General features: G+C 46.4%; 1 protein-coding gene across 6 annotated transcripts in view; it reads right to left on the bottom strand.

Annotated features, from left to right (window-relative positions):
• Window positions 1–27,468, bottom strand: part of LOC112220977 (transcription factor COE3) — a 105,897-nt gene that overhangs the window by 68,801 nt on the left and 9,628 nt on the right. For all 6 annotated transcript variants that reach the window (XM_042303104.1, XM_042303103.1, XM_042303105.1 and 3 more), the window contains exons 2-6: window positions 23,803–23,959; window positions 21,216–21,279; window positions 20,044–20,099; window positions 16,441–16,514; window positions 11,606–11,674 (exon numbers count right to left, since the gene is read on the bottom strand). In XM_042303104.1, coding sequence (XP_042159038.1) covers window positions 11,606–11,674; window positions 16,441–16,514; window positions 20,044–20,099; window positions 21,216–21,279; window positions 23,803–23,959 — 420 coding nt within the window. The remainder of the gene's footprint in view (window positions 1–11,605; window positions 11,675–16,440; window positions 16,515–20,043; window positions 20,100–21,215; window positions 21,280–23,802; window positions 23,960–27,468) is intronic.

Raw genomic sequence — 27,468 nt, 5'->3', positions numbered from 1 at the left:
ACACACACACGCACACCCTTGTGTGTTCCCGGGTGTGTTGTAATCCCTCATAGAGCCAACTCAGCAGGTGAAGAGCCTCACTAGAGAGGGGTGATGAGCTGTAGGATAAACATTATCTAAAACTCTCCAGCCTCCCAAAGTATCATCCAGCATGCTTAAGTTAAGGTGCAGGACCGGGGTGATTTGCATAAGTAATTAGCTAATGTGCTGTTCAATTTCTCTCCCATCTGGCTCCATGAGCCAGACCTCATTTCTCAAATTGACAGCCTGGTCTCTATCGCTAGCCACACTGCAACAAGGCGCCCACCAAATTAATTTGTCAACCTTCTCCAGTAATGGGACATTCACCTTGAAAACTCAATTTACCTGAGTCTGTCTGAGGGAAAAAGCGAGAGAATTTTCTCAAAAAACACTTTGGGAAGAAACAACAAAAGCATGACTGAAGTGTTAGTATATGAGTGTGTGTCGAGAGGAGAAAATTGGGAGAGGGAGAGGGGTGTTGAAGTTGGTTTAGCATCACTTGCTGTTTGTACCACATAAAGAACTGCAAGACAGAGACCCATTAAAAGGTCAGTAGAACTGTTATAGTGTAGATGCATAATCCAATAACCCAAACAATAACCTATTCATGAAGTTTGATTTTAGACAGAACACTGGATTGGAAATAAAAGTGACACATTTGGCTTAAATGACTGGCAAATTCCTTGACTCTCTCTCTCTCTCTCTCTCTCTCTCTCTCTCTCTCTCACACACACACACACACGGTGTGATTGTTTGCACCTGAAAATCTGAATTGAGATATGATGCGTAACAGGATCTTAAGAAGATACAACATACACCAGAGGCCGAGGCAGGAGATGCTTTACACACAACATAGCACTACAGTACTTATGACTCCATTTTGAAATGGCAACATTGATAATTCCTAAGGGCATGGATGGGTAAGGACTCTTTATAACGTTCACTAACGGGCTCTTTCTCTCTCTAGCTCTGTTTTCTTGTTGTGGTTTCACCCTCTCTCCTGGATATTCCCATGAGCAGAGGGTAGGTGGGGGCTAGCATGGGCGAGAGTGATGCCAGGGCGCTCTACTCAGGGACCAACACAGGGAAATGGGCCAAAAAGCCAATCTAATGAAACCCCCAAAATTAATTTTCAGTCTCATCTTTAGCTGGAGGCGGTGTGGAGAGCCGGGGGAGCCCTCGCCTGTTTGTGGAGAAAAGAATGGAGGGATGGAGAGGGAGAGGAGGGAGAGGAGGAGATGTAGGAGAGGGGTAACATCCCACCATATTGGAATAAAAAAGACTCCCAATGTACCACTCTCTCTCTCTTTCTCTCTCTTTCTCTCTCTCTCCCTCTCTCTTTCTCTCTCTTTCTTTCTCTCTCTCTCCCTCTCTCTTCTCTCTCTCTATTTCCTTCTCTCTCTCCCCCCCTCTCGCTTTCTCTCTATTTCCCTCTCTCCCTCTCTCCCTCTCTCCCTCATTCAGACTGTATACTTATTCCATTCCTTTGTGCTCCGCTCCTGTTCCTTTGTCCTGTTCCTTTCTCACCAGCTGCCACCCCAGTAAGGGAGAACTGTGGCTATGGCACCAAACCTCTGTGCATAACATACTCACACACACAGGTATGAGCAGTGAGAGCCCTGATATACAGTGGAGTAGAGCTAACTAATGTAGCTACACTAGCATAGCCCTGGCCTGGTGTTTAAATCAGTCCAGCACATCCACATATTTTCTCTGTGCTATTCAGCAGCGCCACTCCCGCGCCACACGGGTCGACCTTGGCGTTTTCCACTGGCGCGGCTGGTGCCATCTGCAGTAAAGCATCCCAGCCCCAAGTTTTTGGGTCCGTTACGCCTCCACCGGGGGCCCGGCCAGATGGCACTACCCACTAAGAGGGTTTTACAGCGGCTAAAGACGACCGGGCAGAGCTTGCCCGCCTCCCTCCTCCCTGCTGGCTGTGCCAATTGTGCTCCCCTCTACCCCCTCCTCGCCACCCCACCCAATATTTCAGTCATGATTATCCAGCACCAGACAATCCTTTAAAAGCCAAAAGGGCATAACTGCAGCACAGCAAGAACCTTCAGCTGCTGGGGTACGAGCAGACTTTCTTACTAAGCTGCTGAGGAAAGTCAAACTTGTGTATGGGCTCAGAAACCACGTTAAAACTCTACTCTAGAACTTTATATTTTTCTAGTGTGGACACGTACACATGCGGGTGGACCGACAAACAGACAGTACCTAGAAACAGACAGACAGACAGACAGACAGTACCTAGATACAGACATACATACAGTACCTAGATACAGACAGACAGTACCTAGAAACAGGACAAAGAGTACCTAGAGACAGACAGACATACAGTACCTAGAGACAGACAGACATACAGTACCTAGAGACAGACAGACATACAGTACCTAGAGACAGACAGACAGACAGACAGACAGACAGACAGACAGACAGACAGACAGACAGACAGACAGACAGACAGACAGACAGACAGACAGACAGACAGACAGACAGACAGACAGACAGACAGACAGACAGACAGACAAGTCCAGTTGTTTACGGTATTCCACAATCTTACTCTGGGTGAGCCGAGTTATCCCCAGCGCTGTGGCTAGCTGTGCCATTAAGATGGGTCAAGGGATGTATGGATCACTTCTCTCAGGTGAGAGAATAATAAGAAAATTGTGCTTGTGGTCTGAAAAATCAATACATTCATCTAACAGCCTGGGAGAGGAGAGCTGACCTGTCTATGGGTTCTGAGAGGAGCTGCATGTGCTGGGTGATGGGGTTGGGTAGCACCATTTCTTTTTTTGACAAATAGGAATTCTCTAAGTTAAAACTAAGCTTGGCCACATATTGGAAGCTAATATCATTCATTTGCATCCTGGTTGCTCAATGAAAATCTTGATCACTGTGAAAGAAACAATGTTTTAAGACTACATGCTATAATGCCTTTGTAACACTTTATAAGAGTGCGTAAGAACAATAATAATTATACATGAGTTATTGTTCACCCTCATTGGGGTAACCCAGCTCCTTCTCAGTGCACCAGTGGTCCCAGGCCCTGATTACGGGGACTAATAGAGGGGCTGCTGAGCTGAGCAGCTCTGTGTATTGACTGCAGTGAACACACTCCACTCCCAAATCCTCCCTGCCCAGAGCCCCTGCCCTAACCCTCCCACTCTGCTCTCCACACACCAGCCTGTGTGTGTGTGTGTGTGTGTGTGTGTGTGTGTGTGTGTGTGTGTGTGTGTGTGTGTGTGTGTGTGTGTGTGTGTGTGTGTGTGTGTGTGTGTGTGTGTGTGTGTGTGTGTGTGTGTGTGCCGTTATCTTCAATTACTAATTTGTATTTATGTATTCTATATATTCTCATAAACGTTAGCATCATTATTCTCATAATCATAATTATTGTCACTAATGTATAGCAGTAGTAATAGTAGTGTGAGCGTTGTATAAATCTGCTATTGTTCACATAATCACTTTGCTATTTTTACAATGATAATCCTTTTGATTATTTTATCATATTTTCTATACAGTAATATGAATGCTAAAGTACGTCAGAGTATCTTTATTTGCGTAGTACAATAGACAAGGACCCTCCGGTCTAAGTTGAGGGAAAATGTACTTGATGTGATAGTGATCTGTGGTTGTCTCACCTAGCTATCTTCAGATGAATGGCCCAACTGTAAGCCTCTCCGGATAGAGCGTCTACTAAATGACTTAACACGTCAATGTAAATGTAACTAATATGTCTGCCATGCTCACTAACCGAAAGGCTACACTCTACTATTTGCCTCTCAGATCCCAATAATCAATGTCTTACAAGACGACATGTTTGCACTAAGGGGCACAAAGCCGTGTTGGAGCCCAGATCGCTGAAGCAGACGGATGAGACGCGGTGCAGACAAATACTCTGCTTAACCCAATCCTGGGCACATGTAGCACAGCTCTCCCTAGATTTGTCGAGGCTTCGTCCTATGTCTGCTATTATCCACTTCATTTCATTCTAGTGATCAAATTCCTATCCACTTAGGCCTCTCATCTCTAACTCAAAGGGAATAAATAAAAGCAAACTTTATTGCTCAGCACCCTGAAACAAGTAAAGGGGGGAAGGGGAGAAGAAGGAAAGAAATCTCCAAATCATTCGGATCAAGTCAATAACACTGGAATATTTATGAAGGCTGGAAGCCAGTCTGCCCTAAAACCCAAACTCCAGCAATCCTGAATTATAAATTGGTATTGATTTGTGTTGTGTTGTGTTGTGTTGTGTGTGTGTGTGTGTGTGTGTGTGTGTGTGTGTGTGTGTGTGTGTGTGTGTGTGTGTGTGTGTGTGTGTGTGAAACCCTTTGTGGAGAAGGATAAGACTGTAGACAGGGTGGCGTAAGGTCTACTGTATGTACATGTATCTTTGTTTTATATGTTTTAGGGTTTTACAAAGGTTTTATAAGTGTTTTATATGTTTTATAAGCTTATGTCTATATGTCTATGACTGAGTGTATGTAAACACACATTTTACTATAGCTTTGAGCCTCCATTTTGTTTGTAATGTCTGTGTTTTCTGTGTTAACATGTGTGCACATGCATGCTTGTGCGCGCTCCCAAGTGGGTGTATGCGTGCATGTGGGCACGTGACTATGTTTGTGTGTGTGTGTGTGTGTGTGTGTGTGTGTGTGTGTGTGTGTGTGTGTGTGTGTGTGTGTGTGTGTGTGTGTGTGTGTGTGTGTGTGTGTGTGTGCGTGCGTGTGCGTGCGCGTGTGTGCACGTGCGCGCGTGTGTGTGTGTGAGGAGAGGGTGGTGAAAGCAATAGGGTCTCATCCTGCCTGGCATCAGAGGAGCATGAAATATAGATGATCCTGCATCCCCGGAGAGATATGTAGAAAGTGCATAACAAAGTCCTGATTCACACACACAAAGAGACAAACCTTAGAAACTAGGGGACTTAAACTGTCTTTAACCCCACTGCTAAAAGACTCAACTTGATAGACAACCTACACTACAATATAGTGGGAATACTCTAAAGAATTCCATCTGAGCAATAAAGATAAAATATCATGGTTTGGTTTCTGATTCATCAACTGCATCACTGACTGTTTTGTCCCCAGTTGAACTGTCTCTGGGAGATGTTGCAACTACATCTCTTGGTGAAATGTTTCTATGTAATATTGAGATTGGATTGGTTTTGGGATGTTATTGGTTCACAGGTTAAGCCCTATGAGAGGTAAGTACTAGGTTTATAAACATGATACCATGTTCTATTTCCTAGTTTGTAAGTTGATCATCAATTCTAATTATATGGGTGGCATCTGTGTGTTGATCCTGTGAGCCGGTGTTACTGATGTGCTCTGGGGGCGCGGACTGTTTACGGTGATGCAATGGATCCCTTCGACTTCCCCCAGTATGTTCTCTCTCTCTCTCTCTCTCTCTCTCTCTCTCTCTCTCTCTCTCTCTCTCTCTCTCTCTCTCTCTCTCTCTCTCTCTCTCTCTCTCTCTCTCTCTCTCTCTCTCTCTCTCTCTCTCTCTCTCTCTCTCTCTCTCTCTCTCTCTCTCTCTCTCTCTCTCTCTCTCTCTCTCGTGGCCGGCCCCCTCTCCTGCGACCCTCAACATATCAAATCTCTGAATCTTTATATAGAAATCAATACCCTCTTAATCTGCTCCTCTTCCACCCTCCCTCTCTCCATCCATCCCTCTCTCCCTCTGTCCTCCTCCCCCATCCTGTCTCATTCTCACTCCCTCACACCACCCCCCCGTCCCTCCTCATCCACACCTCCACCCTTTCTTTCCTCCCATCCACTGTTTGGCTCCCTCCTTCCCTTCCTCTCTGGCACTGTTGTGGCTGGTTCGGGCATGCCGAGTCCAGATTGCACCCTCACACTACGAAAAATCCAAAGGATGAAAAATGAAACCTGCTTGCCAATGAAATGAAATACCCTACATTGCAGACCAACCTTCATAATCTGAGGGGTTGTTCACCATGTTAGATATCCATAAAGATTAATGTATGCTCCAGCTATGAAGGTTAAGTGTCTTACTCAAGGGTGGAACCCCCAGCAGACAGGGATGTGAACCAACAACAGACAACTCTTATTTTCAAGTCAGGCACTGTTTAGGGCTATACTGTATATCAGGGGTGTTACATACAACCTGTGGGCTGTTAGCTGTTATGAATGCTTATAGCAAGGCTTATATGATAATAGGCACTATAAGTGCATTCATACAAGCTAGCAGCTCTTATCCTGCATCAAATGACCTCCTAACCTCATCACATCTGTTTGGCAGGACTGGGCTCATGGATGGACCGACTTAATTAGCCACACCTCACTCCTCCTCCTGATTAACCACCGAGTGTGTGTGTGTGTGTGTATGTGTGTGTGTGTGTGTGTGTGCGTGCGTGCGTGTGTGTCGGTGTCGGTGGGGGTTGGACAGAACGGAGGGTTAACTGTGCATTCTTAATTGGGCAAACACTCGACTGATTGGCGAGAGAGAGGGGGAGAGAGAGAGATGGAAGGAAAGAGAGAGAGCCCATTGTGGATGAGGGAGTTGGCCGGTATCAGAGGTGAATCATCATAGTAGTAGGCTGCTGCCCCATGGTTTCACAATCAGCTGAGTTAAAGAAAGTGGAGAGCTATCTTCCATGGCACACAGATCGCTAGGCAGAACAGAGCCAATGGCCCAGATTGGATTGAGGTAAAGGACTGGGAAGGGGGGATGGGGGGAGCAGGTGGGTGTTTGGGGTGCGAAGGCATTCAGGCTAAGCCTGGGCTGTTGAGTCGATGACAGGGTGGGAGTGGGGGGCTCGGTGAGGGGTCCCTGGTGATGTTTACAGATTACATCCCACCCCGTGTTGGCTCTTTGAAAGCCACGGGAGGCAGCAATATGTCAACAAATGGGGATCGATAGCTTTTCTCTCACCAACGGCTAGCGAGGGGATAACGGCAGCATTAGTGACAGGCAGGCTCTGGAGGGAAGGCAGGCTCTGGAGGGAAGGCAGGCTCTGGAGGGAAGGCAGGCTCTGGAGGGAAGGCAGGCAAGTTTAGCGGCTGTCAGGCCTTCGGGGGCCCTGCCAGTACCAGGGATTTTCCCAGTTCCCATGCCCCCACATGGAGCGCTACTCTGAGTGGCAAGATATCTTTTCCCCACTGGTGAATTGGTTTATGGGCAACCCCAGGCCAGTGCACACTCCCCCCCACCCATCACATCAGCCATGCCCCACCCTGGAGGCTGGAGGCCCTGGCTCCATGGAATCACCCAGACGGATATTACCACAAGCTGTGAACGCTAGGACAGGTAGCGAAACAACCCTTCTGTTCCCCACCGCCTGCCAACAGGGTGACTTGCCAGTTTCGGAGCCCCCGTGCAACAGAGGGAGAGTGAAGTGTGTTATACTCACAGAGCCTTCAGGTTTTAAGGGACTGGAATGCACTCCTCTGAATGGAAAATGGAGGATGATTGTTTAATGGCAACATCTGTATTTGAATAAATCGCTGGAGGAGATTCCGCCTCCTTGAGGAAAATGCAAAGATTCATTAACAAGTTGGAGAGTCATACGGGGTGGATATGAATATTACATCTCCTCAGAGAAGCAAAGCAAAATATGTTCACGCCAAATAGAGGTAAGAACAATAACATGTTTTTGTGGGAGCATAGTTCACCAGAGGCAACTAGTGGTATCATGTTATCCCAGGGTAAAGTGCGATCGTGGCTATAGTGGTGTGGTATTTTATATTAGGGGAGCTGCAGTGTGTGTGTGTGTGTGTGTGTGTGTGTGTGTGTGTGTGTGTGTGTGTGTGTGTGTGTGTGTGTGTGTGTGTGTGTGTGTGTGTGTGTGTGTGTGTGTGTGTGTGTGTGTGTGTGTGTGTGTGCGCGTGTGCGCGTGTGTGCGCGTGCCTGTGTGTCTGTGCCTGTGTGTCTGTGCCTGTGTGCCTGTGTGTCTGTGTGCGTGTGCGTGTGCGTGTGCGTGTGTGTGTGTGTGTGTGTGCGTAGGTTGGAATAGATACCCTGCTGAAAGGCGAGAGGGGTGAACCACAAACACTGGCACTGATATTTCCCTCTTACCCTGTGGAGCAGTCGTCAAGGTCGTCTGGGCTAACCCAGACACAAACACATAAATACATGAGCACACACCGAGTAGTAGACGAGCTACAGTACTAGGAGTAGGGTAGAGTGGCTATCTACTGTATATAGTGATGAATTAAGAGGAAGAGAAAACAAATGACTTCATGTTGAGTTTTTGCATCACTTAGCAGAGCCAGAGGGGTGGCAGTCATTGATATGATTACAGTACTGTAAACACACTGCAGGTACCTCTCACACGAACACACACACACACCTCACAGTGTCAAATGACCTAATTTCTCCTGTCCCCAGTGCTAGTTCTGCCACCATCAGTTCTCAGATCAAACAAGTCCTCTCTCTCTCTCTCTCTCTCTCTCTCTCTCTCTCAGACCATTTTGCTGTTGGTTCCTGAAAGTCGTGAAGAAGCAGTGGTAGGCCGTCCCACCTTGTGTGAGAGACGGGATACACTGAATAATTGAACCAGAAGACCAGGCCACCTGCAGGAGCTTTCAACAGTCCCCCATCCATATTTTACACCTACACCACTGTCTCTGACCCCCCACTCCCTGAACATACACACACACACACACACACACGCACGCACGCACGTACGCATGCATGCAAGCACACACACACTGTGTCTCATCCCCCCACCCATCGCCCCTGAAATACCCTAACGGCAACACCAGACCAGGTGACCCTCATAGTGCCTATGTGATAAAAAGCTATTAAAACAATGTCTACAAGTGAGCAACTGTCTTCAATAACATGCATAAAGCCCAATGCAAAATCATGTAATAGCACTTGCACCCATAACCTGTCTCCTAAAAACATAACCCCGGACAAACGACCCATAAAACCTGGCAACCCCTTCCTCTCTCTCGGCCCTGACTCATCCCACTTCCAGAACCTCATTTTTTCCCCCCTTTCAATTTCTACCCAGGCTGTGCCGAGTAATGTCCTGCTTTTATTGTAAATCTATACTCTTAATCTGGCGGGCTCCCATGTGCTCGCTGGTCGATCAATAGGCTGTGATTGCTGGGAAGGATCCGGAGAGGCTGATAACCCCATCACCCCCAGCAGAGTTAACCCTCACTTGGAGCGGTCAGTCAGTCCAGCCCTGAAAACGTGCGTGCACGCATCCACACACATAAATATTGGTGATTGCTAATGACGTTGTCTGTGTCCACACGTTAACGGAAGTCTGCACCTGATAGATGACATTCCTTTACATCTCCAGTCTATTGATGAGCATATGAAATATGAGGGGGTTTTAATATATATGTCAGGATTTACTTCCAAGAGAGCTTGCATAATACCCCTACAACCGGTACAACGAATGATGGGCAGCTTCGCGAGTCACTCATAAAGAGCAACCGACACCAAGAGGGATGGCCCTAAACAAATGTCCATTGACAGACTGTAGGGGATGGCTAGTGGTTCGTACTGTAGAACAGATCATGGAGAGCTGTGAGGGGTGGGGGAATGAAGGAACGTTGAATGGTGAGGGCGCCTCTTTCCATCTCCCATGTCCCTCGCCACTTAACCCCGAGAGAATGACATCAAAAGCAGCAAATGGTCCTAGTGGAAGTGGGAGGGAGGGAGGGAGGGAGGGAGGGAGGGAGGGAGGGAGGGAGGGAGGGAGGGAGGGAGGGAGGGAGGGAGGGAGGGGGAGGGAGGGAGGGAGGGAGGGAGGGAGGGGGAGGGAGGGAGGGAGGGAGGGAGGGAGGGAGGGAGGGAGGGAGGGAGGGAGGGAGGGAGGGAGAATGGTGGGGGGTGGGGGGCATGTCTCCCATGTCCAGCAGGCAGGCCCATCATGGTAAGAGGGTGAAGGGAGAGGGGGAAGATAGGGGGAGACAGAGGTAGATTAGGGCCAGTGAGGTCTATACTGGGTAATTAGCCACTGGTCCCCCAGTAAGCTCTGACAGTCTCTGAGAATTTATGGTCCCACTCGGGGAACTGGCCGGCCATCTAAATGCAATATTAGCTTGTAATAACACCTGTTTAAAGGCCCGCAACCCAATATTTCACCCCGGCCCTTTGGCGCTTTCTGCTTGCTTCAGCAGGATTCTCCCCATTAAATGAAAGCACTAGATACAAACTGCTTCCTGGTTTTAGATGGAGGGTCGACCTCAGAGTCCAACCAACTAAATGTACCCATCCCTTATGCTGTTTATAGGGGCAAGTGTGTATGTCCAATGTGATATGTCACAGAGAAGGCATGTAAGACATGTTTAAGGCAGGAGTAATGCAGAGTCAATGATGGCAAGAGAAAAGAGGACACTGTCACCAAACCCTCATAAGATTGTTTTCTGAATGAAGTTGCTTCAATATCATCATTATATAGTCACTATACAGGGAGTGTGTGTGCGCTTGCATGCATTTGATTATGTGTGTGTGTGTGTGTGTGTGTGTGTGTGTGTGTGTGTGTGTGTGTGTGTGTGTGTGTGTGTGTGTGTGCGTGCGTGCGTGCGTGCGTGCGTGTGTGTGTGTGAGATAGAGCGTCTGCATGTGTGCATGTCTCTAAGCGGGGAGGGGGCATGAATTGACAGCAATAACTGCTTTACAGTGGCGACTGATGGGGGTGATTTGCATCGCTGGTCACCAATAGCAACCCTCCACCCACCCTGCCACCCTGGCTAACTGATTTATCTGTTGGTTTAAGGAGCTTGAGATGGCGTTCCCATAAATCCTATACTTCTTAATAGGGCACTAAAATGCAGTGATACAGGCCGTCGACCACTAAATCAAGAGCCGGGCTTGTCGCTGGTAAACACTTCGGAATTGTTTGGGAGGGGTATAACGAGCGTGGCGATGTTGGGGTGACCACTGACACACACACACTCTAGTTGATGATGTGGCACAGGGACATTCCTGCAGATCTCTACCCTAGGATTGGCCTGTTGGGATTTCAGAGTGAATGGATATGTATTTGTGTGATGCATGTGTTTGTGTGTGGTATGTAGTCGTGCGTGTTAGTGTGTGTGTGTTGAAAGTAGCGTCGTTGTGAAGATATATGCTAGAGATATGACTAGAGGAAATAATATGCGATCTGACCCTGATTCCTGAAAACACAGCGTGACACGATCTCTGTGGCTTTGGACTGCAACACCTATCAAAGGCACCCCATGGCAACAAGAGGTGAGAAGACGTGTGTGTGTGTGTGTGTGTGTGTGTGTGTGTGTGTGTGTGTGTGTGTGTGTGTGTGTGTGTGTGTGTGTGTGTGTGTGTGTGTGTGTGTGTGTGTGTGTGTGTGTGTGTGGTTTTGACTGTATGTGTGGGTCACTGGTTTCCGGGCTCCTAGCTCTCCTGTCCCTGGCCATTCTCCAAGCTCAGTCTAACGAGCCAACATGGATTTGGTAATGAGCTCTGTGCCCTCGGAGGCCAATACTGTCCTTTTGGAGGAGGTCACTATAACCCAGCCAGCCTGACAGGCCCAATGATACAGACACAACCATGAAGACCTGGTCCTGCTCACCTGCTTGGGCCCACTGTCAAAGTTGTTCTACCGGTGAAAGACAGACGGAGGGAACAAAGGTGTCCTTACCTGTCAATGATGACCGGGTCAGAGGGCGTCTCATTGCGGTTTCCACAGCTCTTCTTGTCACAACAACGACTAGGGGAAAAAGGAAGACACAAATGATTAACGCACTCACGTTTACTAAAAAATGTACTGTCATTTGTTGCTATCATTTGTTGGACTGTCTCTGGTAACAGTGGGCATACCGCCAGCATGCTATGGAGTCAGGGAGGAACCATGTACAATCTGCTGAGTGTCAGGCACGTTGCCCTGCCCTTCTTCTCCTCCTCACCCCTCTGTCCCCAGAACCCCCGTCCCCCCACCTTGACCCACGATCCAGCTGGGCAGGGGTCCAGCCAAGGTCACTCTCATTGACTTGTTGACAGTTTGGACAGCGCCCAGTGATGGCCCAGCCGGCCCGGTGCTTGAGCCACCTCCCTCTCTCTCCATCCCCTTCACTCGTCCATCCTGCCCCCCCCGTGCCATCACCATGGCCACCCTGGTCTTTCCCAGGTCTGTGCCACTGCCTCTCTGCCCCTACCCACTGCTTATGTGGTGGCATGCCATTTCAGAAGGGGGTCTGAATTCAGCCAAATGTGCTCTTCTGTGGTGGTTGGTCGCCATGCAATGGTGGACAATGACGCCTCGTGACCACCAGATGCATCAAACTCTTTGCGTTCTGGTGGAAGTCTTTCATTTTCAATGGAGCAGTCCGCAACGCTACATTGGGGGTGCCACACTAGGCCGCGTGCTTCAATATGTTCAACTTGTGCATTGCTTTACCGTGCGATGATTAGCTGGCTAGCTTTTAGCTGGATGAAAAGTGAGGCACATGTGCGTAACGTACGGAAAATGTGGGCCAGACATCCGGCCAAACAAAATGCATATGCATCTGGTGGACATTGGGTGTAGGGATTGTTTTCCCATTCATTCGGATTGAAGCTAGCGTAATTATATTGTATGAACTGAAAGAGGGGCTTTCGTTCACACAATGCTTTGTTGGTAGTGGAACCACTTTCTAGTAGTTAGCAGTCCATTTAGTGATAATTACATTGGATTCAGAACATTTATTTAGATTCAACATATGCATTTTGTACATTTACGTTCAAAATCTGTTGTTTCATGTAGTGACTAAATTGAAATGGGAGTCCTGATTCTGCTGGTTGTTACAATAACTTAGGTCCCATTTTAAATATAAATGTGTTATTCTAAAGGTAATTGAAACAAACCCTCTTATTCTTAAAAATGAATCATATTGCATGGCCTGCTGAGGACCAATTATGCTTACACACTCACCCCATGCTGTCATGAATCAAATTGCCATTTGACAAACAAGCTTCAAATCGAGCCACCGAATGCCAAATGAACCCAGTTTATAAATCATTTATCACATTGTTTGATCTGTAAGTAGAAGAAAAACAAACTGAGCACTGTTTTCTTGCCTGGTCTTTGTGTGTGTGACTGTTGCCATAGAGCGTGCCACAATAATTTATTCCCACAGCTACTTGGAACCATTAGCAAAGTTCCAGGAGACCAATTAGCATTGGAAACCCAATGGTGCTGCTGTGGTGACAACCTCCTCAAACTGAGAAAGAAGTGTTATAAACAAACTGGACCCCAGGAGCACTGCCGGGCCCCTTGGGGGACCCGGCGCCCTTCGCACACGAAAACAAACCTTGGCTGAGCGTCCACAATACCGCCTTAATGACGTTTCCCCCCGGGCCCGAGCAGGCTAACACCCCGGCTAGCTAATGACTGAGAACACAGACCAGTGAGTCAGATGAGCCCCACAAGACAACAACACTGGATATCCAGTCAGTGTTACTATGGTTTCTTCAGCTACAGCCGAGATATAGTACAGGATATCCAGTCAACGTTACTATGGTGTCTTCAGCTACAGCTGAAAAATAGTACTCAAGCCATGAGCCTGAGCATGGGGAGTGCTGGTCCAGCGAGTTCCACAGCACAGAAACAGAGGCCAAAATCACAGATACTGTAGCCTACTTGAAGATTTGTCGATATAGCTAAAAAAGGACCCACACCGGATCAACAATAAGAAGTGAGCCTGGCGTGCCAGTTTTAGCCCCAGATAGGCACCATGCCTTGGTCAATAGCATCATTACCATTGGCTCTCCAGCCAGCCAGGCCCACTTCAAATGATCCCCACAAATGGAATCTACTTAAGCACCAAACCAGGTTGTCTCAGCATTGTTCGAAGCTGAACTATCAGAGTTTAGCTTTAAAAAACAAGAGAAGCCTTCAAAGGCTCCCTGAGGAACCTGAAGACGGGCATCAGAGGGAGGGGGAACAGAGCCAGTCTGTTGGATCACAGGCCTGTGATAAGACGCGAACACAGTGAATGGCTGTCAATGGAAGGCTGGTTTTCAAAGGGCAAGTGCTGTAATTACCCAGCCCAAACATGAGGTCCGTGGCCAGACCTAATCATATGCGGTAGCCAGGCAGGCAGGCAGCCGGCTTGGCTGGGAGAGGACGCCCGTGGCAAGCCTTTTTCTCTCACACGGCGTGCCTTCTTCCAGCCTGGCACCGGGGCTAGTGCACAGAGCCCAGTCCATGGTACAGTCCTCCGATGACTGGCCCATGCCAACTGACTACCACACAGCCCCATTTGGTGATTTTGGAAGAGCTGGTCTCAAATTAAAGAATGGGGGAAATGCTGTGTTGGTATCACGAGCCAAAGCAAGTCACATTAAGTGACTGGAATGTCACATTAAGTGGAATGTAGTGACAATTAAATCCACTTACTAATCAACTACTGACATATTTAAAGGAAAGATTCACCTATTTTGAATGCCTCTGAGTGATGTTCTATCGATTCCCGGGGTCATTTCCTGTTTTCATGTGTATCTGAGCTATTGCCGTAGATGCAAAACTCGTCACACCCGCTGTATTTCTGCCTGCTTGACACAGGAAAACATGAAATGACCCCGGGAACCCGATAGAACATCGCTCAAAGAAGCACAAAAACTATATAACGTTCCTTTAAGTTAATATGTTTGTGTATGTCAAGCAGTGATATTTTGATGCTTAAATAAAGGCCTTTTAAAACACTGTAAATAAAAGGGCTACGCAAAGTTCCGTACAAGTTCTTCCATTTTGATCCTACAATCTATAACTTTGTCATGTCTATCTAATTAACAACTAACAAACTTGTTGAAAATCTTTTCAATTGTAAAACCTCTCAGGTGGTTCAGTGCTTTTAACTCTAAGATGAGAAAACTCCTCTGTCTTCAGAGAGTTCTAGAAAAAGGTACAAGCCTCCAAGCAGAACTAGCATGTGCCACCACCAGGGACCACATGGCCATGCCTGAGCAGGTCCCTACCAGCTGCTACAGTATACTTCCTCTGCAGGTTGAGTGTGTTACTTTATACAGCAGCGAGCCAGGTAGCAACACCAGGCAGGACTAGATAAAGACACCTCAACCACCACGTCCCTGTCACCTGGGAGACAGAAGGGGAGATAGAGATAGATGAAGAAAGAGAGCGTGTCTCTCATCCCCTTCTCATTAGCCAATGGGAAGACGCCTTTCATCAGGGGAATGATGGTTAATAATCGCACTCAATCACTTAATGACCGACGCCGAGTGGAACCGTCATTATGAAAATGAAGCCTCGTATCCGAGGGGGTCTCCAAGGAAGAGACAATGGGTCCGTCTCTCAAAGAATTCCTCGCATCTTCGATATCAACCGTTTTCGACGGAATTTAAAAAACAGTGAATGTCATTCACTGTTTGAAATCAGCTTTGAAGCGCGAAACAAGATGCGTGAAATAGCCCTCAGATAAGACACGATATGGTTTCCCCAGCTAGGTCATAACATTAGTACGATAATGACTAAAAGCCTTCCTTATTCATTCAAAACAACAGACCGCTGGTTTCCATGGTGGGACAAATCATCATTCTTCCGGCGCTGTGAGAACTTTAATAAACACCCAGCTGAATGTTTCTTTGTTTCTGGACCTGTAAATATTTTTTTATTGATCCAACCAATCAAAAAGTGGCTTCTCACAGTGCTAGGAGAATTCTCTTGCGTCTTACCCCAGAAACTTCCAGATTCAGGTTTTGCATGAATTGCTCTTGTTTACATAGCAAAATAATACATAGGCAACTGGGTTCCAACAGTGATGACTGAGTCAGTGGAAAAGACAAAAGGCAGAGTCGACCTCAACCGCCTCCTCCTCCCTCTTCTTTTTAGTGTACCCAGCTGAGGCTTCTTGTGGGCCAAGGCGTGAAGCTCCTCAACCCCCCAGCGTCCAAGGCAGGACACACATACTTCCTGTATTGCATAATTAACACTCACTCCTACCAGGCTCCAACCAACCCCCCTACAGACCTGTTCCCAGCCAATCTCGATCAGAACACACACACATAAACCCCCCCCCCCATTAACATGGGCCCCCATCCGGCAGACACACAGTGGGCAGATAAGTACTCAGCATGGTCTTCAATCCAAATATACTTATTTAATGAGGACAATTTATAGGGCTGTATAGTGAGATGCATATAGCATGAAAAGGTATACCTGGAGCCCAAAAATATAGAGGAATTAGGAAGCTCCTTCATGTATGCAATTCACTGATTTTGACCAATGGGACTTTAGACATATGGAAGTCAGCCAGACTAGCGGGCTGAGGTAACCTTGAGCCTTGTGATGATCACTTAAAGTGAAAGTTCACCCCAACATAAATGTTTGCCAGGAAATGGCCTGGAGTTAATAATATGTGTACGTAGATTCTGCTATATGAACCAGAAGGATCCGTGGACCCTTGATTTTGGGGTGGCATATCCCTTTAAATGCTGCATGTTCCCCAATTGGTTAGCAGTGGATTATAGAGTGGCACTCACCTGCACATGATCTCGTGGGTGAGAAGGACGCGGCACATCTCTGGGTTTTTGTCTTGGCCCTCGTAGAGGATCGCCTGAGGAGAAGAAGAGAGCAGCAGGTATTAATGTGTGTTTAGCCTTATGAGAATCGTACAAGTCTTTTTTAGGTCACTGTACTCAAACTTGTGCTTCCCTGTACAATTCCTGATCATAGCCCTGTAAAGGTTCTGACTACATATTATTGGAAAGGCTTTGTGCATGTGTTAGTTATCAGTGCCTGCTAAATAACTACAACAGAAATGGATGACATTTTATTGGAGTAAGTCCCACTGTAACTACGAGGTAAAAACCAGCTAAAACAGGACTGTAAAAAAAAAGTGTTGCTCAACCCCGCCCTGTGCAACTGGGTCCTGGACTTTCTGATGGGCCGCCCCCAGGTGGTGAGGGTAGGAAACATCATCTCCACCCCGCTGATCCTCAACACTGGGGCCCCACAAGGGTGCGTTCTCAGCCCTCTCCTGTACTCCTTGTTCACCCATGACTGCGTGGCCATGCACACCTCCAACTCAATCATCAAGTTTGCAGACGACACTACAGTGGTAGGCTTGATTACCAACAACGACGAGACGGCCTACAGGGAGGAGGTGAGGGCCCTCGGAGTGTGGTGTCAGGAAAAGAACTTCTCACTCAAAGTCAACAAAACAAAGGAGATGATCGTGGACTTCAGGAAACAGCAGAGGCAGCAGCCCCCTATCCACATCGGCGGGACAGTAGTGGAGAAGGTGGAAAGTTTTAAGTTCCTCGGCGTACACATCACGGACAAACTGAAATGGTCCACCCAAACAGACAGCGTTGTGAAGAAGGCGCAGCAGCGCCTCTTCAACCTCAGGAGGATGAAGAAATTCTGATTGTCACCTAAAACCCTCACAAACTTTTACAGCTGCACAATCGAGAGCATCCTGTCGGGATGTATCACCGCCTGGTACGGCAACTGCTCCGCCCACAACCGTAAGGCTCTCCAGAGGGTAGTGAGATCTGGACAACGCATCACCGGGGGCAAACTACCTGCCCTCCAGGACACCTACACCACCTGATGTCACAGGAAGGCCTAAAAGATCATCAAGGACAACAACCACCCGAGCCACTGCCTGTTCACCCCGCTATTTTCCAGAATGCGAGATCACTACAGGTGCATCAAAGCTGGGACCAAGAGACTGAAAAACAGCTTCTATCTCAAGGCCATCAGACTGTTAAATGGCCATCATTAACATTAAGTGGCTGCTACCAACATACTGACTCAAATCTCTAGCCGCTTTAATAATTAAAAATTGGATGTAATAAATGTATCACTAGCCACTTTAAACAATGCCACTTTATATAATGTTTACATACCCTACATTACTCATCTCATATGTATATACTGTACTCTATACAATCTACTGCATCTTGCCTATGCCGTTCGGCCATCACTCATCCATATATTTTTATGTACATATTCTTTTTCATTCCTTTACACTTGTGTGTATAAGGTAGTTGTTGTTAGATTACTTGTTAGATATTACTGCATGGTCGGAACTAGAAGCACAAGCATTTCGCTACACTCACATTAACATCTGCTAACCATGTGTATGTGACCAATAAAATGTTATTTAATTTGATTATTAAAAGGAGGCTAGACTGAAGAGATGGAGGGGGCCATTGACAGGGCAGCCCTTCTGTAGTGGAAGACCACGTGCTGTAGAACGGCCAAGCCGGTCCTCCACCCGTCCACTCCTGCACCCCTCCCAGACAGATGGCCATGCTAGGCCCCGTAAGAGACATGCCACCTCCTGGGCATCCTTCACTGGAGCTGTCATGTCGGCCCTGGATGACGAATGACCACTGAGAGGAGCTGCTCCCTCCATTCTCTCTATACCTCCACTGCCCGAGGGATGGAGGGATTGCTTTATCCCACTCCTTTCACTCACCCAATGACCTAACCCTACCTCGTCCACCTAGGTGGTCAGTTGCCCCCGACAAGCACGGACGCACGCACACACACACACATACACACACACATACACCCCAAGGGGACAATACTTTTAGGATAACGACCACTTCTGCATTATTGATTCCTCCCAGCCTCCCTTCCTCTATATTAAAATCGTCCAATTTCGCCAGAAGGGGTGGGGATTTCGATGGGGACGAGAGAATGGGAGTGGGAATGTGTGTGAGGAGGAGGGAGGAGAGAAGATGTGGGGGGTATCGGGTCGATATTTATACATCATAATTTCTGATTCAAGTAGCCGCTCCACCCCCTGGAGCTAGTCTAAGAGTTTTCATGGCGGTGTGTGAGTAATACTACCATGTCAAAAAAGGTCAAGACTCAAGATTCAGCTTTTTGGAGGATGACAGGGCAGATTGAGGGGAGATATCAAACAGATATATTTGCCCAAACATTCACCATTAAAGTGAGATTATTTGTATTCCTATTGTGTGCCACATACCGCCTTCCAGGTAAATGCATTCCATACATTATTACAGCTGAATTTGCCAATAGGAGTGTCTGAGAAGAGGCTTCTAACACACAACAGCCAATCAATAGACGCGGGCCCCCCACTGGCAGCTACAGGGCTACCTGTCTGCAGGAGGACACACTACAGTATGCAAAGTCTGCATGTCTGTCTGTCCAAGTCTAGGCAGGAGGGAGGGATTTGAGTGGCGCACCCGTGGTAGAAATCTGCTCGTGTTGTTGTCAGGATTATTGTCTCCAGCGCGCCGTCGCTGTAGCACATTAAGGGCTATTGATTGGTTTCCGTGGCTGACGCTTTGTCGAGGACCTGGTTGCCGCATCGATCTGTGACAGCCTGACATGGCGACACAGGGAGGGCCTGATGGGCTGGGGATAAGGAGGGCCTGGTGGGCTGGGGATAGGGAGGGTATGTGGGCTGGGGATAGGGAGGGCCTGGTGGGCTGGGGATAATGAGGGCCTGGTGGGCTGGGGATAGGGAGGGTGGTGGGCTGGGGATAGGGAGGGTAGGTGGGCTGGGGATAGGGAGGATGGGTGGGATGGGGATAGGGATAGGGAAGGCCTAGTGGGCTGAGGATAGGGAGGGCCTAGTGGGCTGGGGATAGGGATAGTGGGCTGGGGAAGGCCTAGTGGGCTGAGGATATGGAGGGCCTAGTGGGCTGGGGATAGGGGCTGGGGAGGGCCTAGTGGGCTGGGGATAGGGAGGGTGGGTGGGATGGGGATAGAGAAGATCTGGTGGGCTGGGGATAGGGAGGGTGGGTTGGCTGGGGATAGGGATGGCCTAGTGGGCTGAGGATAGGGAGGGTGGGTTCGCTGGGGATAGGGATAGGGAGGATGGGTGGATGGGGAGGAGTATACAGTATAGTGTGTGGTGGAGCCAGGTTGCTACATTGGTGTCAGCTGCCCCTATGTCTTCTAGTCTGACTGGTCAAGACTAATTCTTTGCCACCGGGGTACAGTAAATTGATAGTACTTTAGCTCAGCAGGTGAAATGACTGAAGGTTGTCTGTGTTCATGGGTTCAAATCCCAGAACGGATAGGTTTACTCATGTTACATTATGTACAAAATAGGTGGTGGGTTGCAGTACGATTTGCAGTGTAAGGAGAATGCTCACCACTTTGGTCATGGAGTCTATCAACCGTACAAACAGATCTTGTTCTGTCCTGATGCCTGCAAAACACAACACAAATATGTATTAGATGTCCTGCAATTACAATGTAATAATACATGACACCAATATGGTATGTTGAAATGTTAAGATCCATTGACAGAATAACCATTTTAAGGTCATCTTACTCTGTAAATCATTTGCATAGAAGTTGCCGTGTGGTTTAGCCAAATGAAATGTCTTGAGCAACAACAATATAAACATCAGCCTAAAATGCTAATTCACTTCTTGCACAGAAAGAATAACATAAAATACTGATATCGAATAATGTCTTCTAAATGAATTTGGTTAATATTTGTGTCCCCATAGTGTATTTTATGTTTTCTGTCGTGCTTGTAGACCAAGATTTTCTCTTGTAGACAAAGATTTTCTCATGTAGACCAAGATTTTCTTATGTAGACCAAGATTTTCTCATGTAGACCAAGATTTTCTCATGTAGACCAAGATTTTCTAACCCCCCTCAGCAAAAGTCTGTGCTCCTGAGTTTTTTTATTATTTATTGCGTTCCCGGTTGCAACTGCCGAGCTCTCCTCGCTCCTGCTGCCTTTTCCCTCTAGGATAACAAGGCATTCTCACTCACAAACAAATGAAACATCAGCCATGATTGCTTGTCTTTTATTAGCTATGCAACAGAGCGTAAATATGACATAAACATGACAGGGTTATTCAAAAAGGATCATGGAAAACTGCTAGTTGTTGCCTGTAATTGTGTCAGGCTTCGGTGTTTTCTCACTGTTTCTGTGTGCTTTAAAATATATATACTACATATTTAGGTTGCTGTTGAATTGTACAGAACACCAACCAGTTGAGTCTTCTGTCTCCTCTCACGATATGGTCTCAAAACAAAATCCATGCCAACCGGTCGAAGCAGTACGCTTTCAATGAGCACAGATCAGTGTTAAAATTTCAAGTATTTTCCCCGATGACCAAAACAGACTTTAGGATCTGGTGGTCGTCAAGTACTATTCCAGATGTGATAAGGATTATCACTTATGTTAGTGTTGTCTTTTTTATTTCATGTTGTTTTTCCTGGAAGTGATAAAACTAATCTGTCCACAGAGAGTAGTGAGAAGAGAGAGAACTCTGCAATATGTTTGGAGGGATTATCGTGGTCTTACCGTTACTGTAAAGGAGCTGTAGCCTGTAATGGATGCCGTTGTTGGTCTTCTCTCCATTGTACTCCTGAGAGAGTCAAAGACAAGCACAGAAAATGATCAAAATGTCTCGCAGCTTTTGAGGTGACACCCCGAACCAAAGGCAACCCACTGCAACCCACTGCTGTCTTGTACGTAATCAAATATCTCAAAAAAACTAAATGAACCAACTGGAAAAAGAAGGAACTATGCCTTCCTAATCTACGCTCGTCTGACTCAATCTACTCTATCACTGAAAATGTCCAACGAGACCAACGCCCCAGTCCTAATCCAAGCAGATGCCACAAGTCCTGATCTCGATCCCAACTCCTATGTCACAGGGACTTCCCAGACTAATACTGCATCCACAAGTAGGGATCATCTGAAGAGGAAACTTACATCCCATAAGAGGCCAATGGACCAACCAGCATTGTTATTTGCTGTTTTAACACTGTTATTACCTTGAGGTTTCATTTTAGGTCGAATTAATTTGCAATTAGAAGGTAATTAGTTAAGGTAAATCACAGTGCCCGTGTGTCCACAATAACATGTCACTCTAATAATGGTAAGCAACTGAAAACATATGAATTCATGTGAACCTTTGTGATATCTACTAGATTTTTATAATCAGGAAGATAATTCTGGGGATTAATGTCTTTAAAAACACAATATTAATCCCATGAACCCTGAGGATAATCCACACCATTCTCTGATTGAGTTATACTTCTGAAGTTGCTAAGCCCTTGCTATTTTAGAATACTTGGCGAGGCCCAAATTCCCACCGCAGGGCCATAGTGAGATACAACATGGAATCTTAATCTTTCCTCCAACTCCCCTTGCTGACACGCACACAACAAACCAGCTGCCTAACTGTTGTATCGTCCAGCCAGGAATAAATCAAACAGCAACAACAAAAGGGCAAACTTACGTAGGAACTAAAACAACACTGTGGCTGAGGGAAAAACAACACTGTTACCACAACTATACAGAGAGATGCCGTAAGAGAGAGGAGACATTGCCTAGGTGACAGTGGCCTGTTAGCTTTGGTTGCCACGGTCACCAATGACCTCTGCTTCCAGGTGGGCCAAGTCACTCTCCCTGATCTTGTGTCACCTCTTCAACGGGCAGGCACCAGGAGAGAGGCCACATCCGCTCCCCTCTGTCTCTCTCTCCCACTCTCTCTTCCTCTCTGTATCCCTCTCTCCCTCTATCTCTCCCTCTCTCTTTCTCTCTGTATTTCTCTCCTTCCCCTTCGCTGAGCGGTGCCAAATGTGCCGTGGAGTCTTGGCAGGGGCCCAGGGGCAGGCTGGAGGTCAAGGCAGAGGTGAATGGGCAGGGAGGACGGGAGGAGCGACCATGCCAGTTGGCTGCCGTCCCTCCTGACCGTGGGCGGAGCTGTTCTCTGTAACCTTTTACTGAGAACAACCCCCCGGCAGCACGGCAGAACAGCCCAGGCGGCAGGTAGAGAAGTGGGTTACCGTTACCACTGAGAGCACAGGTACAGCTGAACAATACAACAGAACAGAGACAGATAGGTAGCCATACACTCATAGAAAAGAGGCTGTAGACAACAAAGGAATGTACAAGAAATGACATTTCAAATGACTGCTTAAAATGAATACAAAGGATTTTCAAATGTGCCTTTCATAAGAGGATCATCATATTTTCTCTTTATCTTGTATTGTTAAAATAAAATTACATTTAAAAAATAGATGTAACCTCATCATCAAAATTCCTTAAATAAAAATAGTACCTTTAATGTCTGATTTAAAGCTGAATCAAAACTGCTTTCATTCAAGCTTTTCTGCCTTCTGCTCATCACTGCCCCCCAACAGGTTAATTGGAAACTGCAAGTGCTTCTATATCTGAATGATTTCTATGCACAACCAGCTCTCTGGATTTCTAGATTACAATCTTTCCATGTTTCAGTTAATTCCAAGTTTTAGTTTTTGTAAGAAATCTCAAAAGCTTTTCTCATGAATGTAGTTTCTCAAAATACTTTGAATTAGTATTGAATAACTTACAAAAGATACTTATAATATGGAACTCAGTTAAATAAAAACATACAATATCTTTATTTATGAGGTGGACATAATCAATATATGTTCTACATAAAGTATATTATCTTACATTTATTTTGTAAAATTAAGTTTATGAAATTATAATAAATTGAAATCAATATAATCAAATGAGTGTATATATAATATATATATATATATAATCAAATTAGTGTATATATAATATAATAATAATATAATAATAATAATAATATAATATCATAATGCAAAGATATAGAATTCATACAAATTTAATTCACTAAAGAAATGCATTACATTACATTGCAGCGTATATAATAAATCAATTAACATTATAAGGAAAGAATATTGATCTTGACTTGACATGAAGAAAACTGAATGTGACCACAGTTTGTGTGCTACACGTTCCATGTTTCAAAGCATCACTGTGCTATAGCACTGATCCCAGCGCCAGTGCCTCCCTTTTACCCCCAATGCCAGCTATACCTGGCACACACACCCTCCTCCCCATTCCCCTTTGTGTGTGTTGGTCTTACTTTGTCTTTCTCCACAAAGTCTATGTAGGAGGTCCTCTCGATCTCCACGGGCTGGCCCTGTCGGTCGTACAGCGCCAACACAAAGTGGAAGAAGTTGGATTTGCGCAGGTTCGAGGGGGGCTGTTTTTCATAGTGAGCCCGGGCCAGACCTACACCGCTATAGATAGTAGAACGACAGAGAGGGGGATAGGGGGAGAGAAAATGGGAGCGAGAGGAGGGTGACATTTGGTTAGTACTGTGGAGACGAGGGCCACCATAGCAATTCTAAACACAGCAGGCGCTATTCAATCACAAGCTGTTTCTGTGGGTAAAACAAATGCTGTTTACTGTGTGAAACAAAAAGAAAATTGCATGTGTAGTATTCCAATAATTCTAGTATGCTGCCTTGCAAAGAAGAAACCCTGGAGTAGTTGTGATTGAATAGGGCCCAGAGTCCTGATAATTATTACTATACAGCCATCGGTTTCATTTAACAAAACCTACACTTTTGAGGTGTTTCAAAACATTTGAATTGTTCTGACAAGAATCAATCTTCATCAGGTCAACACTTACTATATCAATACCAACTACCCCCCAAAAAAGAACATCTCTTGAAACAAAATTCATTATACTACAACACAGATAAGGAAAAGAAGGAGAGAGAGCAGTGGAGTCGAGAGAGAGAGAGAGAGAGAGAGCAGTGGAGTCATGAGAGAGAGAGAGAGCAGTGGAGTCAGTGGAGTGAGAGAGAGAGTGGAGAGAGAGAGAGAGAGCAGTGGAGTCATGAGAGAGAGAGAGAGAGCAGTGGAGAGAGAGAGAGCAGTGGAGTCGTGAGAGCAGTGGAGTCGTGAGAGAGAGAGTGGAGTCGTGAGAGAGAGAGAGAGAGCAGTGGAGTCGTGAGAGAGAGAGAGAGAGTGGAGTCATGAGAGAGAGAGTGGAGTCGTGAGAGAGAGAGCAGTGGTCAGAGAGAGAGAGAGAGAGAGCAGTGGAGTCGTGAGAGAGAGAGCAGTGGAGTCGTGAGAGAGAGAGCAGTGGAGTCGTGAGAGAGAGAGAGAGAGCAGTGGAGTCATGAGAGAGAGAGAGAGAGAGAGCAGTGGAGAGAGAGAGAGAGAGCAGTGGAGTCGTGAGAGAGAGAGAGAGCAGTGGAGTCATGAGAGAGAGAGAGAGAGCAGTGGAGTCGTGAGAGAGAGAGAGAGAGAGAGTGGAGTCGTGAGAGAGAGAGAGAGAGCAGTGGAGTCATGAGAGAGAGAGAGAGTGGAGTCATGAGAGAGAGAGAGAGCAGTGGAGTCGTGAGAGAGAGAGAGAGTGGAGTCATGAGAGAGAGAGAGAGAGAGAGAGCAGTGGAGTCATGAGAGAGAGAGAGAGAGTGGAGTCAGTGGAGTCATGAGAGAGAGAGAGAGAGAGAGCAGTGGAGTCGTGAGAGAGAGAGAGAGAGAGCAGTGGAGTCATGAGAGAGAGAGAGAGAGAGAGTGGAGTTTTGAGCAGTGGAGTCATGAGAGAGAGAGAGAGAGAGAGCAGTGGAGTCGTGAGAGAGAGAGAGAGCAGTGGAGTCAGTGGAGTCGTGAGAGAGAGAGCAGTGGAGTCGTGAGAGAGAGAGAGAGAGAGAGAGTGGAGTCGTGAGAGAGAGAGAGCAGTGGAGTCGTGAGAGAGAGAGAGAGAGAGAGAGAGAGAGAGAGAGAGAGTGGAGTCAGTGTGAGAGAGAGAGAGAGAGAGAGAGAGAGAGAGAGAGAGAGAGAGCAGTGGAGTCAGTGGAGAGTGAGAGAGAGAGCAGTGGAGTCGTGAGAGAGAGAGAGAGAGAGAGAGAGAGTGGGAGTCGTGAGAGAGAGAGCAGTGGAGTCGTGAGAGAGAGAGCGTGATAAATGAAAGGCACTTGGCCCTATGTTCACGTTCCCTGTGGGTGCCACGCGTTCCTTTGTGTTATTTGTCTCCTCGACCACCTCAACAATGTGATTTTTGGCTGGGTAGCGGGGACCCCAGAAGGCAGCGTCTGCCTCTGTTCGTGCCAAGCGCTGTGGGGCACCATTCGACTTGGCAAACGCGCCACTCCAGTTTTCCCTGACCTGTCAGTCAAACTCACTCCACTTTGCCCTGCATCCCCTGGGTCTGAAGAGTAAAAGACCTCCACACACTAGGCGTACGCAGACAGACAGACACACACACACACACACACTCAACCCTTTTCACAATTGTTTTAGAGAGGGAGGATGTTTGCTAACACGTAGCCCATACACTGCTAACCAGGGTTGGAGTTCATTTAGATTAAAAGTCAAATGTTGAAGTTAATGCCAATTCAAAGGTGACATGGTGTCGATCAGATGATGAATTATAATTGAAAACGTTTCACAGCTTTGGAGAGGAATTTAAATTGAAGGTTTTTGACAATCTGAATTGAATTCCATTGGTTTTGGAGAGAGAGAGGAAAATGATATCTAGAAGAAGCTGTAAGGGTGATGTTGCCACACACAATGCTTCTTGACCTGTCACTAATAATGGCAAATTATAGTGACAGGATAGAGCCATTTGAGATACCCAAAGACACAAACATTGATATCCACTCACAACATCAAAAAATGTGTTGACACTACACAGACAGAAACGTACAAAATAAAACAAAACTGGAAACAGGCATTAGCATATGTACAAACAAAATGGTGCTGAATCATGTCTTCATGTGAAGAAAATAAATGACAGGAAAGATTGCCGTGTGTTAACCCAGTGAAATGGACTGATTTACTTTACAGGTACCTTGTGCATTTCAACATGTGCTCTAAAAGACTATGCATAACTGCTCGACACCATGAAAGCTACTCTTTGAGTAAGATCCATCTCTGAACATCTCATTGCTTCAAAATAAACCCATTTTTTTTATCATAAAATCGATTCCTCATTCAGGAAAATGTTCAAGGATACATGAGCGTAATTGCTTTTTAAATGCAAGGACAGATCCAAATATATGAACAAACGCTTGCAGGCGGCTATAGGATCTCTATAGTTAAATCAATGAAACATTGAAGTAATATAATGCTTTGGTACCCATCTCTGTTGAACTCGGTGGCTGATATCTCATTCATCTACACTAACTCAACAAATAACCATGCGCAATAAGAGATTCCAAACACAAAGCAGTTATGTAAAAATATTTATTCATGTGCTGCATTTGTCTTGGGGGGGCGGAGAGATTGTTTTTGGAAAGTTGCCTGGTTGCTTTCTCTCTGCGCTCATGGATATATTCCCCAGATGCTAGATTAATACAGGCGTGACCTTTCTGCACCCCTATTACCGATGCTTAATGCCTCATTTGTAACCCAGTTTGTTGAAAGCTAATTCCTGGACTCTGAGTTCTGAAAACGCAAAGACAGAAGGTTGCACAAGGGAGGATGGAGTTTTACATTGGGGGGAGATGAGATAAAGAGAGAGAGAGAAAGTGTGTGTGAGAGAGAGAGAGAGAGAGAGAGAGAGAGAGAGAGAGAGAGAGAGAGAGAGAGAGAGAGAGAGAGAGAGCGAGAGAGAGAGCGAGAGAGAGAGAGAGGCTAGCTAGGGCCAAAGTGAAATCATGGTTTCTGTGCTGCTTAATGTTAACTGTGTGACTGATGGGCCCTTTTTCCTCTCTAGCGTACCCTCCTTACAAAACCTATAAAAAAGTATCTTTTTTGTGTTTCCCAAGCCTAAAGATTTAACAAAAAAGAG

This window comes from Oncorhynchus tshawytscha, linkage group LG21 (genome assembly GCF_018296145.1).
Source record: "Oncorhynchus tshawytscha isolate Ot180627B linkage group LG21, Otsh_v2.0, whole genome shotgun sequence".
In the NCBI taxonomy this organism is placed as follows: Eukaryota; Metazoa; Chordata; class Actinopteri; order Salmoniformes; family Salmonidae; genus Oncorhynchus; species Oncorhynchus tshawytscha.
Note: the sequence above shows the minus strand (reverse complement) of the source record. Positions and strands in the feature narration are given on the sequence as shown.